The sequence below is a fragment of the Eschrichtius robustus genome, chromosome 13 (genome assembly GCF_028021215.1).
Source record: "Eschrichtius robustus isolate mEscRob2 chromosome 13, mEscRob2.pri, whole genome shotgun sequence".
Lineage (NCBI taxonomy): Eukaryota > Metazoa > Chordata > Mammalia > Artiodactyla > Eschrichtiidae > Eschrichtius > Eschrichtius robustus.
This window is the reverse complement of record NC_090836.1, coordinates 96,136,959-96,155,586: the sequence shown is the minus strand read 5'-3', so window position 1 is coordinate 96,155,586 and position 18,628 is coordinate 96,136,959. Positions and strand designations below refer to the sequence as shown.

Below are 18,628 nucleotides of genomic sequence, written 5' to 3'. Positions count from 1 at the left end.
CGGGCCGGGGACTGAAGGCGGCGTCCTCTGTGAGTGCTGTGCAGTGAGCCACCTGTCAGCTCCTGGCACAGAAGGGCCTTCAGCAGGGCTGGCCCACCAGCACCCCACCCAGAGTGGCTACCGCCAGCTCTAATGGAAAACTCTCCAGCTCGCCAGACGAGGGCTCTAGAAAAATTCTACTTCTGGGAATCCGCCTTAAAACAATTGTCATGATGCTGCCAGACGTTATGTGCAAATAATTGAATGCAGTAGCATTTTTAATAGCAAACACTTGGAATTAATGTAAGTGTTCAGCAGAAGGAAATAGGTTGAATAAATTTAGTCATTGAAAGGTAGAGTATTTCACTGCCATTAATATATAGTTCTGAAATATAGATTTGTGGGCTTTAATGTTTACTGAATGAAGCAGGATCAACAATTGAATAGACAACGTGTGTCTATGATATAAATCCATTGAAAACCGCACGGAAGGAAACGTGCCAATGAAATAAGCAGGTTCCATCCTGGTGGTGGGATTATGAGTGATCGTATTTCATTTTTTGTTTGTTTTTTTTAAGTTTTTATTTAGTTATTTATGGCTGTGTTGGGTCCTCGTTTCTGCGCGAGGGCCCTCTCCAGTTGCGGCAAGCGGGGGCCGCTCTTCGTCGCGGTGCGCGGGCCTCTCATTATCGCGGCCCCTCCCGCTGCGGAGCACAGGCTCCAGACGCGCAGGCTCAGTAATTGTGGCTCACGGGCCCAGTTGCTCCGCGGCATGTGGGATCCTCCCAGACGAGGGCTCGAACCCGTGTCCCCTGCATTGGTAGGCAGATCCTCAACCACTGCGCCACCAGGGAAGCCCCGTATTTCTTTTTATTTAATATCTCTAACTGACTATGGTAAGCATGTCAATTACATAAGTAGCAGGGGTAAAGAGCAAAGCACGGAAATCCCATTACCCACCCCACCCTCCCCAGCCCTCCCACTCCCTTCCCTACTTAGTTTGCTATTGATACTTCTAGATGTTTTCTTTGAATCCACCATGTATTGCTTTTAAAACTTTCACAGACAATCAGAAAAATCATGAGGTGAGGGGAGAAAACAAAAGACTCTCAAAATGAATCTGGACATCATAAAGGTATAGAGATTTTTACAAGCAAGTCTCTGTTTAAGGATGAGAAAGTGGGGCTCAGGGTTGTTGGGTAGGCTGCCAAGCTCACATGGTTTGTGCCCGCTCCTGGCGCCCAGTTCAGTGCTGCTTCTGGGTTCACATGCCCTCGAGATCCGGGAGGAGGCTGGGAAGCTGGGCTGGAGGGAGGCCAGGAGGATGCTCTGGGCTGAGTGGGCCGGGCCGGGGTGAGGAGCCTTCTGCCTGTTTGTTCTGGGTACCAGGAGATGTGGGTGGAGAAACACCCTGGCAGAAAGGACCAAAGTCCTCATTTATGGCCTTGGGGGAGTTAATGTGTAATATTCTAGGATATAAGCTGGACTGTGAGGTGAGAGTCTGAGCCCAGATCTCCAGGAGCCACCGAGGGCTGCCGTCAGGAGCTGCCACCATGTCGGTGAGGATGCCGGCTCCCCACTGCCCACCTCCTCCAACCCTCTGCCTCTTCGCCTGAGTGGGGGTGGGGTGGATGCTGGCGGAAAAGCATCGCTGCCCCTCCAGCCTCCGTTTCCTCATCTGTATACTGAGGAAGTTGGACAGATCACCTCCACAGCCCACCCCCGTTTTTTTTTTTTTTTTTTCTTTTTAAATGAGTTTTGTACATTAGAATCATTTGGGGTGCTTGCTACAAATATACATGTTTAAGGTCACATCCCAAGAGTTTTATTTTAAATTTTTTTATTTATGGCTGTGTTGGGTCTTCGTTTCTGTGCGAGGGCGTTCTCTAGTTGCGGCAAGTGGGGGCCACTCTTCATCGCGGTGCGCGGGCCTCTCATTATCTCGGCCTCTCTTGTTGCGGAGCACAGGCTCCAGATGCACAGGCTCAGTAATTGTGGCTCACGGGCCTAGTTGCTCTGCGGCATGTGGGATCTTCCCAGACCAGGGCTCGAACCCGTGTCCCCTGCATTGGCAGGCAGATTCTCAACCACTGCGCCACCAGGGAAGCCCCCCACCCCCTTTTAAAAAAAGTATTTATTTACTTGGCTGCGCTGGGTCTCAGTTGCTGCACGCGTGGGATTTTTAGTTGCGGGCATATGGGATCTGTTCCCCAACCGGGGATCGAACCAGGTCCCCTGCATTGGGAGTGTAGAGTCTTAACCACTGGACCACCAGGGAAGTCCCTCCACAGCCCTTTAGCACCGAGGTTCTCTGCTCCCTCCACCACCGTTCTGAGCCTGTTTCTTTCCCCCTCTAGCCTCAGTTTTCTCATCAGTAATTTTTTTTTTTTTGCCTATCCCCCTCAGGTTGCGGGATCTTATTTTCCCGACCAGGGATCAAACCCGGGGCCCCCTGCAGTGGAAGAGCTGGAGTCCTAGCCTCTGGACCGTCAGGGAATTCTCTCTCATTAGAAATATTAATCGTGGCAATAATAGTAACTGCTAACATCTATAGACATCTTTAACCTATTAAAGATGAAGAAACTGAGACTCGAAGATTAACTTGCCCAAGATCACAATCTGTAAATTGCAGGGGTCGAGGTTCTTTGAGGTCCCTTGCTAATTCTTTGATTGCAAACCCTGCTCTGCCATAGCCTACTGTGTGGCCTTGGACAAGGTACTTGGACAAGGTACACTCTCTGAGCCTCAGTCTCCCATATTTGGGGAATTGGATCACAGATGGCACCTTCTGAGGATGGTATATTGGTTTCCTGCGGCTGCCATAACAAATTTACTCTCTCACGGTTTTGGAGGCTTGGGGTCTGAAATCCAGGTGTTGACAGGGACATGCTCTCTCTGAAGGCTCTAGGGGAGGATTCTTTCACGTCTTTTCCAGCTTCTGTTGGTTGCTGGCAATCTGTAGCCGTCCTTGGCTTGTAGCTGTATCCCTCCAATCTCTGCTTCCGTCTTCACATGGTCTTTTCTGTGTGTCTGTGTTTCTGGGTCCAAATTTCCCTCTTCTTATAAGGTCACCAGTCATATTGGATTTAGGGCCCACCCTCAGCCACTACGACCTCACCTCAACTTGGCCCTATTTCCAAATAGGTCTCATTCACAGGCTCCGAGTAGACATGGTTTTCTGGGAGACAATATTCAAGTCAGCACAGGTGGGATGCAGGGTGTGGATGTGACTGGAGGGTCCAGCGTGGATGGCACGGTGCTCTCCCCACCCTCTGCCTCCTAGGGAGGACCTTTGTGCCCAGAGACTTACCCTACTTTCTCCTTCCCCTGGTCGTCTCATCCCTCCCTTTTTTTCCTCCTTCCTCAGAGACCACCTAGTCCAAATCTCTTATATTAAAGATGGGGGAACCAAGGTCCAGAAGGTGGCACAGCTGGCCCCTAGTCACTCGGCCAGTTAGGAGCAGAGCTGGCACTAGATCCTGACCCCTGACACCTGGCCCCACCCCGACCCCAGCTTTGCCTCCCTGTCTCTCTCTGGGCTTCAGACTTTGTTAAGCAGGTGGGTCAGGCCCCCTCCCACGGGCATCCCTGTTTGTCCAGATGCACCCCGAGCCCGGCTTTTCTCATGCCCCTGCCCTGCAGCAGCCTTGGGGTCTCGGGTTCTTCTGTTTGAGCCAGGCAACCACCAGGACGTACAGGGGCAGCGGGGGTGCTTCTCCCCATCCCAGTCCCACCCTGACTGTCCCAGGGTCCTGGTGGGTGGCGCATGCAACTAGGAGGAGACAGGAGAGTCCTCACGCCATCTGGTGGGGACTGTGCGTGCTGCAGGGCACACAGCTGTGAGGGTCTGCTTGGTGGCAGGGCGCCCACGTTCCTCTTTGGAACGGACTGGATAACCTCTCTAAGGAGGGCATTCTCTGTCTATCTGTGAGAGGCTGAAGGAGAATTTTAATCCAGTCTGGCCGGTGATCCAGCTGTTACCCTAAGTGCCCATCTGAGGAGTTAGGCTTCCTGCCTCCGAATCCCACTTTCTCGAAGGCAGGGAGATTTCCCCCCACCCAGGGGACGTCTGGCCACGTCTGGAGACATTTTTGGTCGTCACAACTTGGGGGGAGGGTGCTACTGGCACCTGGTGGATAGAGACCAGGGATACTGCTCTACCACCTACAGCACACAGGACAGACCCACAGGAGTGATCCAGCCCAAATGTCCAGGGTGCCGAGGCTGGGAAACCCTGCTCTGGGGCATCACAGGGTCTGACATGCTGTGAGGCTCCACTCTGCTGGGCTTGGCAAGGCCTCTTTCAGGCCTTCCTTTTTTTTTTTTAAATTTGTTTTGTTTATTTATTTATTTAGGCTGCCTTGGGTCTTCGTTGCTGCGCGCGGGCTTTCTCTAGTTGCGGCGAGCGGGGGCTACTCTTTGTTGTGGTGCGTGGGCTTCTCATTGCGGTGGCTTCTCCCCTTGCGGAGCACGGGCTCTAGAGCGCAGGCTCAGTAGTTGTGGCTTGTGGGCTCTAGAGTGCAGGCTCAGCAGTTGTGGCGCACGGGCTTAGTTGCTCTGCGGCATGTGGGATCTGCCCGGACCAGGGCTCAAACCCGTGTTCCCTGCATTGGCAGGCGGATTCTTAACCACTGCGCCACTGGGGAAGCCCTCAGGCCTTCCTTTTAAAATACACTGCCTCCAGGAGAACCGGGCAACCCTACCCCTGTGTATGAACTGGCAGATTATTTTCCCTCTTCGTGGAAAGGAGGCAGCTGCCAGCAGGGAAATATTGATCCTCCCCCCACGGACACCGCCCTTGACTTTCAGCAAAGCGCCCCGGTCCCACGAGTTGGTTCAGGGCTTCCCAGGTGTGCTCCCTCCAGAAAAAAAAAAAAAAAAAAAAAAATCAGTGAACAGAAATCCCACAATGTAAATGTGTTCTCCCATAAAGTGTTCTAAATATTTGGTGGCTGCTGTATCCTGTCTGGCCCAACCTCACACCCTCCAACCATGGATGTGAAAACTGGACATTTTCTCGGGCTGGGATAATGAGTTTTGAAAACCCAGCTTTGAGAGCCTCCCTCTAACCGTAGTAAAGTTGTGGGAACCCCTGCTATATGAAATTCAGACAGTGCCAAGGTCGATGGAAAAATAGGAAGCAGATGGATACTGTAGTAGCAATAAATAAGCACAATGACCACAGTCCCTTGATTTGCTTTTAGCCTGTGCCCTATTTGTGGGCTTCACAGACGTGAGCTCTCATCCTCCCAACCAGCTCAAAGGAGGCGCTATTAACCTCAGGGCCTCCAACAGCATCTGTTACACAGTGGACACTCGGCAACTGGTTCTGAATGAATAAATCAAATTAGCCCATTTTATAGATGAGGAAAGTGAGGTATGGAGAGGGATTTTGACGGACATGTTCAGACATGTGACTTATGGAGTTTCATAGATTCTTCATTTGGGATGGGCCTAGACCTGCCTGTGATACAGTCATTTTCTGTCAGTAAAATGACTCCAAGTTTGTGCAAGAACTAAGCATATCCTTGTTAGGGGGATTTTGCAGAGGGCACTGTGCATCATCACTTAAACACTTTTGGGAACAGTGAGGTGGGCAGGAGTCATTCTATCCATTTCATAGATGGGCAAACTGAGGTTCCCTCAGCTGGGCCCTATGTCTCCAGATCTGGCTGTCCTTCAGGCTGCAGTGGATGAGAGTGAAGCAAAATGGGCAAGAGGGGGGATCCGGGAAGCTTTGATCTGAGCACTCTGGCTCTTTCCCTTGCCAGCTCCGTGCTCCCATGTGGGCAGAGGGAGAGTGAGGCCTGGGGCCAGGTCGGGATGGGATGATGCTGGTGAATGGGCTTCACCAGCAGAAGAGCGCTGGGCACGTGTGTGATTGATTTGTGTGGGTTGTTTCTCTGTTGGCACAGGGGAAATTTGAGATTATGAACATGGACATGAAGGTGGGGACAACCCTGAAGATCAAGGGCAAGATCGCAGATGATGCTGATGGGTGAGCCAGTGGGGGGGCAGGTGAGGCAGGAGGGGGAGGGGGGCTGCCCACAGACCTGGAACAGGCTGGGAAGGGCAGCCTTGTGAAATGGTCGGACAACGAGAGTGACCTCAGACCAGGGGCCTTCTGTACACTCTTGCACGCTCTCACCCCCTCCCACACCCCTGCTGGCTCCTCTTCTGTTAGGGCTGCTTTCACATCTGAGGCTTCAGTATTCACAGTGGATGCCATGTGCTCAGTTCCTTGGCCCCAACAGACACTGAAGGGGCAGGTGAGAAATCCCGGAAGCTCTGCCCAGTCCTCTGCGAGTCAGGTGCCTCTACTGAAGGCCCAAACCCCCAGGGAACCACCCTCTTGACCCAGCTGAAGGGTCAGAGGCCGGCCTTTCACACACATTATACCAGTGACAGCCGCCAGGGGCCGCCAAGTGGTCTTGTTTGCCTTCTCCATTAGAATCCGGGGCATTTCTCCGCCTCAGATGTCACAGCTCAGCGTTAGCCTCTCCTGTGTGCAGGACAATGTCAGCATTTCTTGGGACTGATCTCCATCAACTTTTGGTTGGGGAAGGGCAGGCAGACACATTGTGTAGGAACCAAGAGAAAAATCACCCCTTTCTCCTGCGTGGGTCCCTAAGGGTTGCAGAAATGTGGGATACCTCTGGTCTGAGACGTCCCAATGAAGGCACCCCATGACTCAGAACGTCCCACTCTCAGGGACCCTGAAGGTCTAACTCAGGCCCCTGTAGTGATCTTTTCAAGAGATCACACAACTCCTGATTGCATACCTCTAATGACAGGGAGCTCACCACTTTAGGTGTCCAACTATTTATGGCCAAACTTAATGGGTCTTCAGATAGTTGAGAACAGCAATTCTTTCCCCCAGGATAGACACCTTCATTTCCTGAAATGTCACTATTAGTTACCCTCTTGTCAGGAACCTTAGTCTGTGCTCTAAATGGCATGTGATACTCCGGTGCCAAGTCTGATCAAGTTGTCACCTCCCTTGTTTTAAGGTACAGACCTCAATTAACACAACCTTTGGTGATTCTTTCAGTTTGTGGTCAACCCTGCGACCCAAGCTGTTTTAGCCAGGGCTGGCCCCTTATTCTCACCTGTTACTCCTTCCCCTGCAGCTTTGTGATTAATCTGGGCCAGGGGACAGATAAACTGAACCTGCATTTCAACCCACGTTTCGGTGAATCCACCGTTGTCTGCAACTCACGGGATGGCAACAGCTGGGGGCAGGAGCAACGGGACAGTCACATGTGCTTCAGCCCGGGATCAGAGGTCAAGGTGAGGTCAAAGGCGGGAGGGGCCTGAGGAGGATATCGAGGGGAGAGCCCAGATGGTAGGGCACCCTGGCCTAGACACGGGCTGGGACCGTCTGAGCCACCAGGCACTGCCGTGGCCCCTTTCCAGGGTGCTCGTGCCTCCCTGATGCCTTCCCTCCCACTACAGCTCCTCGTGACCTTCGAGAACAACGAATTCAAGGTGAAGCTGCCAGACGGGCACCAGTTGACCTTTCCCAACAGGCTGGGCCACGACCACTTGAGCTACCTGAGTGTGCAGGGCGGGTTCAACATCTCCTCCTTCAAGCTAGACTGAGGGCGGCACCTCGCCAGAACGCAAGACCCCGAAGCGGATTCCCGCTCCTGACCCCCAGCTACCGCCAGTCACGTGGAATCAGCAGCCCTTGGGTCCCGGCTTCCCATCTGCTGTTCCTAACCCTCTGCGCTCATCCCCCAAGGCTAAGAACCAACAAAAGAATCCACGTTTATAGAGTCTTTCCGTGGTAGGAACTGTGGTGCTTTCCATTATTTTAATGCTCCCAGCATCCTCATGATACAGATGAGGAAACTGAGGCATAAGGTCCTTGGACTGCCAAGTGGGGGCTGGGGGCTGGGACGTGCTCCCGAACACCTCTAAGCCACCAGTCCTGCCTGCTTGTCCCCTTTTGTCACCAGGGCAAGTGCCAAGCTGCCCTGTGGGATTATGGTTCCAGGCACCTGGGCCAGGGGCTGTTCCCGGAACTATAGATAAGGGCTCCCACCTGGGCCTCTTATCTCAGGGCTATTCATTCCGGCCTAATTACTCATTACCCAGTGCCTCGGCCCCTCCCCTCACTGGGGCCCCCTGGGGGAGTCCTTGGCTTTGCAAACCCAGTGCTCAGGGGACTCAAGCAGGTGGCGCTGACACTGTCCTCCCAGGTCCTCAAGCATCTTGCAGGACACCTTTTATCAAAAAAGCCTTTTTTAATCAGGACCCAGAGGCAGGTCTGGGGTGCACGGGAAGGTGGGATTCCCCCACTGTGAGGTCACACCTGACTTTTCTCTGAGGCTTCTGGGACAAGTGGGGTGGCGGGGGGAATGTCGGGGAAGCAGCCTTAGCAAGGGCTGGGGCTCTCAGAAAGGCAGTGGGGACCCTGCTGGGGGCAACTCCAGGATGAGCTGGGGCAGGCGGTCCCTTTGGGAGAGGGGACAAAGGCTCTATGTGCTATGCTCCCCACCCCCACCCAGCAAGGGCAGCTTTCCCAGCACAAAGGCTGCACTGTGAGGCGAGGCCCTCCAGCTGGTGGGGACGGCCTGGGGTGGCGGGTGGGCCCGAGGAACGGCTACTGGGTCCAGAGTGGCAGTGGGGGGAGGCAGGGCGGCCCAGCACGGCCCATGGGAACACCCGGGTCCCGGGACAAGCCTGGTATCCTCTGGCCTCCCTCCCATGTCTGTCCTGCAGAGGTGTGGAGGGGTCTGGGGACAACTTGGGTTCTCCCATCTTTCGTTGGTGGGACCCAGCTGTCAGGTGAGGGGCTGGCTCTGCACGCGGGCAGTTCACAGGCGGTGCCCCGAGGCTGGCTGGGGTCCTGAGCCCGTGCCCAGCCGCTCACACCTTGACCTCGTCATCCTCCTCAGCTTCAGCAAACTTGAAGGTGTCGGCTTGCACCGTGCTGGGCACGGGGGCCCTGCTGCCTGCCTGCGGTGGCCCCCACTCTTCGTCCAGGCTCTCCCAAGAGGCCCGAGCCTGGGGCAGCACCTCCACCAGCTCCCGCCGAGCATCCATCTCAGTGTAGTGGCGGCTGCTTTGGCTGCCACCCCAGCCTGCTCCCCAGTGCCTGCCGGGGCCCACGTCAGCAGGTGCACAGGGACGCTCTCCTACCGGGCTGGCCCTCGCCTCGGCCGTTGGGCCCAACCCCGGGGTTACCCCATTGGGGCACTGTCCACGGGGTGGGGGGCTTGAGGCAGGGGTCAGGGGGTTTGCAACAGGGGCTGGGGGATTTGCAGCAGGGGATGGGGCTGGGGTCTCGGCTGCAGAGCCTTCTGAGAGGCTCATGACCCCCAGCAGCTCACTGAGGAGAGAGGGCCCCAGGTCGAGGTCCAGGCGCAAGGACAGGAGGGAGTCAGAGCGGCGAAGCTCAGGCTCAGAGGGGAAGGCGCTATCACGGTCTCGGTCACGAGGCTTTTCTGGGCAAGGCAGGCGAGAGATGGTGCAGAACCCGGAGTCCAGGCCTAGAAGAGAAATAGGGACCAGGGTCATAGCTGGGGTCCCTAACCAGGAATTGGGGAGGGGAGAGCCAGGACCAACTCCAGCTTGCTATGTGGCCTTTAGCAAGCTACTCCCCCATCTGGCCTCAGTTTCCCCCATCTTTCCAATACAGTGAGCCCCGTAGTCTCTTGTGTGATCCTCCTGTCAACCCTGGAAATTTACATAATCCTCATTCCCATTTTGCAGATGAAGAAAGTGAGGCTCAGTTTGGGAAGAGGGGAAGGGCTAGCCCAGGGCCACAGAGTTTGATGGGCTGGAGCCAAGCCTGGAGCTCAAATCTCCTGACTCTCAGTCCCAACTGTGAACTTGTATGACCCCTGGTTCCCTGCCATGAACCCATAGCATACGGGCTGGTTTGTGGGCACAGGGATGGAACCAGCAGCCAGAGTCTGACTACATAGAAATCAAGACCCAAAGGACAGGCAAATGCCCTCCAAAGGTCCTCTGTCCCAGCCCCTGGCTCCAGGACCACCAGGACTGAGATATAGTGGTGGGACTGTGGACCAGCCCTCAGTGAGATTCTAAGCGTCACCCCTGGAGAAGGAGCACCGCAGGAAGCCTCTGGTGCGGGGGCAAAGCTGCAGGGCAGGAAATGGCCACCAGGTGGCAGCAGGGGCCCCGGTTCCCAGGTGAGCTGTCCAGAGGAGGAGCCAAGGTTACACCTGCCACTCCCCACCCTGGCAGGAAGGGCCTCTGGCTTCTGTCCATGTGAGTGGTTTTCCAAATTTGGCAAATTACAGGAACCTTTGTTCACATAACGACACAGCAACAGCTCCTGTGTCCTGAGCACCTACTATGTGCCAGATTCTGGGCCACACTGAATATGTGTAGCATCTCACTGAATCTTAGCAATGACCCTGAGGGGCCCATTATACAGGCCAGGACTTGACTTAACAGAGGTCAGTTGGCTCGCTGGGAATCAGGCAGAACCAGAATTTGAATCCAGAGCCCTGGCTCTCTGTCTCTCCACTATAGCATTCTGACACAAGGGAGCTGCTTCCATTGAAGGGGGCTAGAATGGGCTGGCCCAGCCAAGGGCCTGGGGGTGGGGGTGGGGGGGCAGCTCAGGGGCAGGTAGAACTCAAACCCCATCTCCTCACCTCTCAACCTCAGTGTTTTGGGGAGTGAGCAGGTTCCCACCCTATGACCCCCCCGCTCCATGCGTGATTTGGGGTTTGGGCCTGACCTCCACGGAGGCTGACATGCTGTGGGGAAAAGAGCTCACTTGGAGGCTTGGCTGAACCATCAAACACTCTGGGCCTCAGCCTCTGAAAAATAGGCAGATAGCCCACGCCCTCACCGTAACTGGAGTGGCCGTCTGTGGAGGTGGCAGGGCTGCGGTCGAAGCTGAGCTTGCCTACCACGAGGCTGTCGTAGGCGGCCTGGTTGAGCTGAGGCAGGGAGATGGCGTTCTTGATGATGGGGGAGATGGCCGGTGGAGCAGGTGAGGGCGCAGGTGGGGAAGCCATCCTCCGGGGCGGTGCCCCTACCCTCCGCATCAGCTGCAGCTTCTTGGCCAGGAAGCTGCGGGGCGAGCGGTGGGTGCCCCGTGAGCTGCCACCGTGGTTGCTGAGGAAGGAGGTGTCGCCGAAGACATCCCCGCCACGGCCCACGTGCATGGTGTGGCGGAAGTCCCCCAGTGGGGGGCTGATCATGTCCGCAGTCAGCCGCCTCTTCCCCTGAGAGCTGGACACCCAGCCCACGGGTGAGAGCTTGCCCAGGTTCATGGCCGGGGCTCCTCCGGCCCCCTGGGGGCCCGGCATCGGCTCTGGCTGTTCACAGCTGCTGGTCCATGCCCACCGGGGGCCTGGGGAGGGCGCTGGGCTGGGCTAAGGGTCCGCTTCTCAGCTCCCTCCTTCACGGTGAAAGGGGTTGGATGGAGGCTGCGCCCCTGCTCTCCTAAGGTGCTGCCCCCAAATGCTGAGGCTATGGGAAGTCCATGGCTTGTCTGTCCCTGAGGCCTGGCTCCTAGCCCTGTGGAAGCAGCTGTAGGTGTTCTGTCCAAGAACACAGAAAGCACCAGACGTGCCTCAAATGTGGACAGCCCCTCTCCTGCCCAGGGATGGAGACCTAAAAGAAAGAAAAGTAGTGGTAGGCCTGGGGGCATCCTGGGTCCAAATAATAACAGCTAAAGAGAACAAATGGGGACTCCCTGGCGGTCCAGTGGTTAAGACTCTGCGCTTCCACTGCAGGGGGCGCAGGTTCCCTCCCTGGTTGGGGAGCTAAGATCCCGCATGCTTCTGGCGCCAGCAAAAAGTAAAAAAAAAAAAAAAAAAAACAAATGATGGGGAACACGGAGAAAATGCTGAGCAGGCAGACCCACAAAGGAGGACACATCGCATGATTCCACGTACAGGAAATTTAAGAACAGGCAAAACAAAACAATATGATAGAAATCAGAATTGTGGTTGCCTTTGAACAGGTATAGACTGGGAAGGGGCACAAAAAAATTCATCGAGCTGTACACTTAAGCTGTGTGGCGGTAAAATGTATGAATGGTCGTTATACGGCGCCCACTGATGAAGCACCTACTGAGTGCCAATGGCTTAAGTTCATCACTCATTTAACCCAGACAACAGCCCTGAGGGAGGTTCTATAGAGAGGGGAGAAACTGAGGCACAAAGAAGTGAAGGGACTTGCCTGACGCCACACAGTAGGCAATGGTGAAGCCGGCAGGGCTCCCAACCCCAGAGCCCTTGAACCCCAGGGGCCTCCTGCTGGTGGGTTAAGTAAGTCACCTCCCTTCTCAGTGGGTTAAATTGTCTTCCAGCAAGGCCAGGAGGGAGGAGGTGCCCGGTGAAGGTTTTGTGAACTGCTGTGTAAACAGCAGAACCCTTCGCCTTCTACATGCTTCCTGGAAAAAGGATCCTGTGGTCAAAAGTGGTTTTTCCAGATGCCTACTACATGCCTGAGCATATTCAAGGCTCTGAGAAGGCCCGCAGGAAAGAACATTATCATAGTTTTGACAAAAGCCTTGTCACCGGGGAACAAGTTTTGGAAAAAGCTCAGCTGGTGCCAAAAGCTATTTCTTGCCTACTTCCTCCCCTCCTGATCTCTCCCCCACCTTCTTCCCCAGTCCCAGTCTTCTCTAAGCTTCTCTTGGTCTGACCCTACCCCTTCTAGTATCATAGAAAGTGTAGGCTGGAGGACACCTATGAGCCTATGGTCCCACATCTGGTTTTCCTGTGGCCCAGGGAGGCCAAGCTTGCTCAAGGTCACATCAAGAGAGCTGGTAGAGACGTCAACTCAGAGCCTTTGACTCACGTAGCCTTTACTGGCCCGTGGAGCCCAGTCTTGTCTCTCCAGATCACAGCACACTCTGAGGCTGGGGCCACTGCCTGGATCTTCCCTCCTCCCTCCGTCCCAGCACTCAGCTTGGGCTCTGCACGCGGCCAAGTGCCAAATCAATACAGGTTTAATCACAGGAGTTCTTTGTGATACCTTCATGCCAAAGGCTCACCCCTTGTCACCTTCCGAGGGAGGGTAGGTGGAGGATTCAGTGGCCTCACAGTGTGACCATGGGCAAGTCATTTACCTCCACAGGCCCGGCACCTGAGCTGATAGACGTTGATAATGATTCTTAACAAGAACACCTAGATCTGAGTGTCAACTTAAAAAAAATTTTTTTGCTGCCACCTCCAAGCATAAAAACCTCAATTCTGCCCTTCAAATGTTATTTGAAATTCAAAATAGGTTAAATAACTAGATAAAAACAAAGGAGGCAATAAAACAAAGCTTGCTTTGTTTTCTGACTACATTCTCTTCCCTTCCCACCATCTGATCCTCTCCCAACCATAACTCCTCCCCCCTGGGGGGCGGTTCTGAATCATCCCTTTCCCTGGCACCCCCGGCACCAAGAAGTCCTTGTGGAATGTTTGCTGAAGTTATGAAGCACTCTGCATTTGGCCAGCCACTACATGATGTCATCTGATTCTCCAACAGCCCCGAAAAGCTGAAGGGTTAGCCCATTTTACAGGAAGAGCCACGGCTTGGAGAGAAAGAACTTGGCCAAGGTCACATGGCAGGTACCTGCCATGGGCCAGGTTTCCCTGCTCTGTTGAGATTAGGATTAAATCTCTGGAGGAGGGGGGGAGGGTGTCATCCTGAAATGTCATGAAGAGGGGTCACTGTGTGTGCCATGGGGCCGTGACACCCACCTCTCCCCAGCCCCCAATTCCCTGGCTTCTAGAAGCAGCCCCTCCTTTCTCAGCAAAAGGGGCTCTAGCCCCCACCCAACACCCATGGCCACTTTGACTTGTGAGACCAGCTTCTGCCCCAATCTTGTGATGCCCCCACCTCCCAAATGTCTCTGGGCACCTCCAAAAGATCTCTACCCCACCCACTGCTGTAGAGAGACCTGCGGCATTGTGGAGCCGAGGGCAGGGCACTGCTACTGGGGACCTGTTTTCCTAAGTGGAAAACAAGAACTGCGTCGAACGCTGGTCCTCTTGCAGGAGAGTTTTAAGAGTGGAAGATGCTGTAAATTAAACCCTTGGATCCTGAAGCAGGGCTGGGTTTCAAAGCCAACATTCTTACACTAATATCTCTCATTCTGGGGACCCTTGATGGCAGCCTATTTGGCACTTGACACTGACCACAGGGTATTGCTGGTGGTTAGGTGTGCCCCACCTGGCCCTGGAGTAAGCAGGACTCCAGCTGTCCAGGAACATGGCCTATCTCCCCTCACCCGTCCAGGAATACTACCTGCTAATGCTCACAAACACCCATTTTACAGATGGAAAAAATGAGGCACAGAAAGGGAACTGACTTGCCCCAGGTCAGAGAACAAAAAAAGTGGTGTGGCTGGGAACCTCCCCAGGAGTTGACCAACATCAATAGTAAATGCCAGGGGAGTGGGTGAAGACTCCAGGGGTGTGGGGAAGAGTTGTTGGGGTCCGGGCAGATGCCCAGCCGCTGAGTACAGAAGGGCAGGCCTGGGAGGCAGGAGACTCAGCTGTGCAGATTCGGTGTCTGTGACCTGTGCTAGAGTGGTCACCGTGCAGCCTCAGCGTCCCAGGAGTCCTCATGTTTACCCTACAGAGGACAGTCAAGCCTGGGTACTCGGTAGGAGCTTGCTCAATAGTAGTGATGACCACAAGGACAAGGTTTGGGGCCGGAAGCAGGGACCACGCGTTAGGGAAGGCCAACAGGGGCCGCTGTGGAGGCACCTGTGGTTAGAGGAGGCCCAGGGCTGTCTCACGGAGGTGGGGGGAGGGGGAGAGGCAAGGCTGAGGCGGGCGTGGGGGCCGCGGAACCCTAGCGCTCACCTGGGGGTCACCCGCAGGCCCCTAGCGGGCACCACCTCTCGTCCTGGAAGCCACTACCTGCACATAGGCCCCCTCTCGCAAGTGTCCCGCTGGGTAACACCACCCCTGCCAGTGCGCAGCGGGACCTTGTCTCTGTTAGGGCTGCTCTGGCCTCTGGAACAAGGGCTTAACTCCCTGGGGGCTGCCTTCTTCTGCTCCTCAGCGTCCTGCCACTTCAAGACGCGGAAACTGAGGCCAGAAAGAGGGTAGCAAGCTGTCCACAGTGGCAGCGGAGACCCCGTTCTCAGGACGTCAAGGGGGATAGTAGTAGGAGGGAGCACCTTGGGCCACCAGGGGAGGAAGGGGGAAGAGGGGGAGACGCTTCTTGCCCAGACACCCCAAGTTAGAGTCGAATCAGCCTTTGGCTCGGCGAGGCTGACTGGCTTCCGGCAGGGTCTCCCCAAGTCCTCGCTTCCAGTCCCTGCACCGCGTTTCGCGCGGCTGTGTCCTCCGGGCCAGTCCTTTCACCAATCTGAGCCTCAGTTTCCCGATCCAGAAAATGGGCTTCAAACTTCTTGAGTCTTGCCTGTCTCGGCAAGAATAGAACAATCTCGAGGGCAGTCGGGATTAGAAGTCCGGGAAAAATTTTGGTCAGAAAACATTCCCTCCGGGAGGTACGGGGTCAGAAGGCGGAGGGTCGCTTCGCGGGTAAGGGGGCAGCCGGCTGCCTTGGCCCGAGGGGAACCGGACGGGATGACCTCATCCGCTGCTCCGGCCTGGAATGCGGCGGTTGGGGAGGGGGCAGGGTGCCTGGACCATCTCCCCAGCGGTCCCCCCCACTTCCCGCTCTCCGCGCGGGCCTCGCCAAGGGGCCAGACATTCCGACACATAGCCCCCTCCCCGTTCCTTCCCTTCCTTTCCCAGGGCAGGAAGGAGCCTAGACTGCCCTCGACTCGCCCCCTCCTCCCGCAACCCGCTTTACCTTCCAATTCTCTACCCCACTCTTCCCGCCGGGAACATTGCAAAACAACCCGAAAACTTGGAGCGTCCCGGCGCCGCTCCCGCGGCCAGCGCTCCGGGCCTGCCTGTTGGCACCCGGGGCGACTTTGGCAGGCTGGCCCCCCTCCCCCGCTCCTTGAGCCTAGCGGGGGGTGCCAAGTCCTCGCGGCGCCGCGATCCCCCTGCCGGTGTCCACGCCCACCCCGGGCTCGACGACCCGCGGGCCAACTCGCAGTTACCTTCTCTCCGCGAGCCGCGGGAGCGGGGGGCGAAGGGCGGACGCGTCGGCAGCGGCGGCGGCAGTGCGTCCCGGCGCGCAGCCCGGGCGAGTGGCTGGGCCGGTCTGCGCCGCCCTGGCCGCGGGCTCCGCGGGCTGGCTCCGGGGGCGGGGGCGGGGTGTGGGCCCGCTCCCTCCTCCCGCCTCTCCCCTCCCGTCTGCGGGCGGGGCCGGGCCCCCGTCCCGGGCACCGATCACGCCGCCCCGAGCGGCGGCGGCGAGAGCTGGAGAGGGAGCGGCGGGGGCGCCAGGTCAGGCTTTTGCCTGCTGCCTGGGGCAGGGGGAGCCGGGGAACGTGCGGGTTGCCGGGGCGAGGTGACTCGGTCCCCGGATCCCAAGCCCTCTTCCACCGGTTCCCTGCGTAGCCTTGGGGCGCCCTGACCTGGTAACTCTCGCTGCTGGGCTCTTCAGCCGCTCCCTGCGGGAGTCTGGGGAACAGGGAAGCCGGATCTCAGAGGCCTTGAATGCCAGAGTCCTGCTTAGACCTTAAATTCTACAAGCTGGGATACCCACTCACTTTCTCCTAACCCCCCTTTCCTTTTTGCTCTAGTACAGGCCCCCGCGGGTACCAGGACACAGACATGAGCCAGACTGGGGTGCAGGCCACTGGTAGAGTGGTGTGGTGTGTGGTCAAGGCTGTGGACCTTGGAACTCAACAGCCTGGCTTCCTATTCTGTTCTGGTCACTGCTTAGCCTTTCTGTGCCTTGCTTTTCCCATCTGTAAAATGGCATAATAGCAGCAGGCATCAGATGTTATGTTGTTAAGTGTTCTCTGCTGTGTCAGCACCTAGGAGTCTTGCTGAACAATTACGTGAGGTCACACCTCAGATAGATGGGTTCCGAAAGCTTTATTGAGCACCCCTCAACCCCACCCATGAGGGGCAGGGAATCAGCCAGGCACAGCACTCTGTGCCATCTTCAAGGAGGGGAGATCTCCGATCCCTGCCTCATGCTGTTTTGACCTCCTCTGATACTCCCCTGTGACTGTGAGCCCCCTGAGGACAGGCAGGAAGACCTGGGGCTGTCCTTGCCCAAAGAGACCCCTAACACAGCCTGCAGGAGAGGGGTGGGGCTCAGCAAGGTGTCCTAGAAGAGGCGATACCAGAGTTAACTTGTAAAGGACACACAGGCAGAGGGAAGGGCAGTGGAAATGCACACACACCTGGCAAGAGACAGAACAAGCTAAGGAGCCGCATGGAGGAGGCAGGTGTGGCTGGAGGAGGGGCCATATTTACACACACGTGGCAGGAGGTTTTCGCGGTTCAGAGCGCCGTGCTTCTTTCATTGGCTCCCAGAATCCTCATGCTGGCCACCAAGGGAGGGGTTATTTCCCTAGCTGGACAAATGGGAAAACTGAGGTATAGAGAATTCCAGCACTTGCTCACACAGCAGTAGCATCGAGACTCCAGTCGGTCAGAGCCCTTTCCCTGGGCTCAGGCTTGAAGGTGCTTTGCCCCGGGAAAATCTGGAACATCTCAGAGGCACTGAATAGCATGGGGGAAGGGGGGCTGCCCCTGAGAGCCTCAGATGGGGGGCACAGTCAAGGGCTGGGAGAGACTTGGGCCAGGCGTTGGGGGCTTAAACTTGGGCCAGGTGTCCCGCCTCACCAAGCCAGCAAGCAGTGTGATCAAGTGTGAATTTGGAAGCTCTTGCTGTGAGCCAAGAACATCCGTGAAGGACAGTGACGGAGGCAGGGACTAGCGCTCTGTGGATATCATCTTTAACAGCAGCAGTAATAAGCAGCATTTATTGAGCATCTAATGCATACTAGGCCCTGTGGCGCCTCGCCTGCATCATCGCATTTAATCCTCATGAGATCCCTGTAGGGACAATACTGCCATCATGTCCATTTTGAAGAGAAGCAAAGTGACTTTCCCAAAGCCTCCAACTGTGGCAGGATGGCCATACTTCCCGGTTTGCCCAGGACGGTCCCAGATGACGCCTACTGTCCCAGAGTAATTATTAATAGCACTTCCTTTCACTCTCAAAGGTGACCTGGTTAGACAATAAATTACACATGTAGTCAGAAGATCCCCGGAGCAGCTGGCAAAGTTTGGTGTGATGTCAGAGGCCCTGAGACCATGGGTAAGGCACTTGGCCTCTCTGAACCTCAAGTTTCTTGTCTGTAAAATGGGTATAATAGCAGCGTGGACATTTGCTGCTCGTGGGTATTTACTACTTGCTGAGAGCCCCAGAGATATGGCCGAGAGAGCAGTGTTAATGGAAAAAGTTACAACCTGCCATACATACTCTCTATCTTCTTTAGCTCCGGGCTCAGGGGCAGGCAGGGAACAACCAGTGGTTGAGAACCTTCCTACTATGTGCCAGTCACTTTGTTTCTGCTAGCTCTCTGTGAGGCAACCGGTGAGTTAGAAATTCGTTGCCCCATTTTACAGATGGGTAAACTGAGGCTGAGAGGCACTCTCCCCTCATTCTAAGCCTCTCTCCAGATAGAAATACAGTACTTCTCTATCTATATAGGCTGCATTCCTGTTCTTGGCTTCACTCCTGATTTAAGGATCCAGCTCAGTTTTCCTTCCAGAAAATGAGAGAAAGGGAGGGGTCTGGGCATCCTTGTGAAAGATGCAGGGAT

At 55.7% G+C, this 18,628-nt stretch overlaps 2 protein-coding genes across 2 annotated transcripts; one reads left to right on the top strand and one right to left on the bottom strand.

Annotated features, from left to right (window-relative positions):
• The first annotated feature begins 1,460 nt into the window (after positions 1-1,460).
• Positions 1,461-7,760, top strand: LGALS2 (galectin 2). Its single transcript, XM_068560749.1, has 4 exons — positions 1,461-1,538; positions 5,895-5,977; positions 7,110-7,269; positions 7,435-7,760. Exons 1-4 carry the CDS (start codon positions 1,533-1,535, stop codon positions 7,579-7,581), a joined length of 396 nt encoding a protein of 131 aa, XP_068416850.1. The 5' UTR covers positions 1,461-1,532; the 3' UTR covers positions 7,582-7,760.
• A 448-nt stretch (positions 7,761-8,208) lies between these two features.
• On the bottom strand, positions 8,209-16,116 carry CDC42EP1 (CDC42 effector protein 1). The gene is made up of 3 exons (XM_068560748.1): positions 15,998-16,116; positions 10,814-11,583; positions 8,209-9,476 (listed from the first exon to the last, which is right to left on the bottom strand). Exons 2-3 carry the CDS (start codon positions 11,274-11,276, stop codon positions 8,854-8,856), a joined length of 1,086 nt encoding a protein of 361 aa, XP_068416849.1. The 5' UTR covers positions 11,277-11,583; positions 15,998-16,116; the 3' UTR covers positions 8,209-8,853.
• Positions 16,117-18,628: the final 2,512 nt, after the last annotated feature.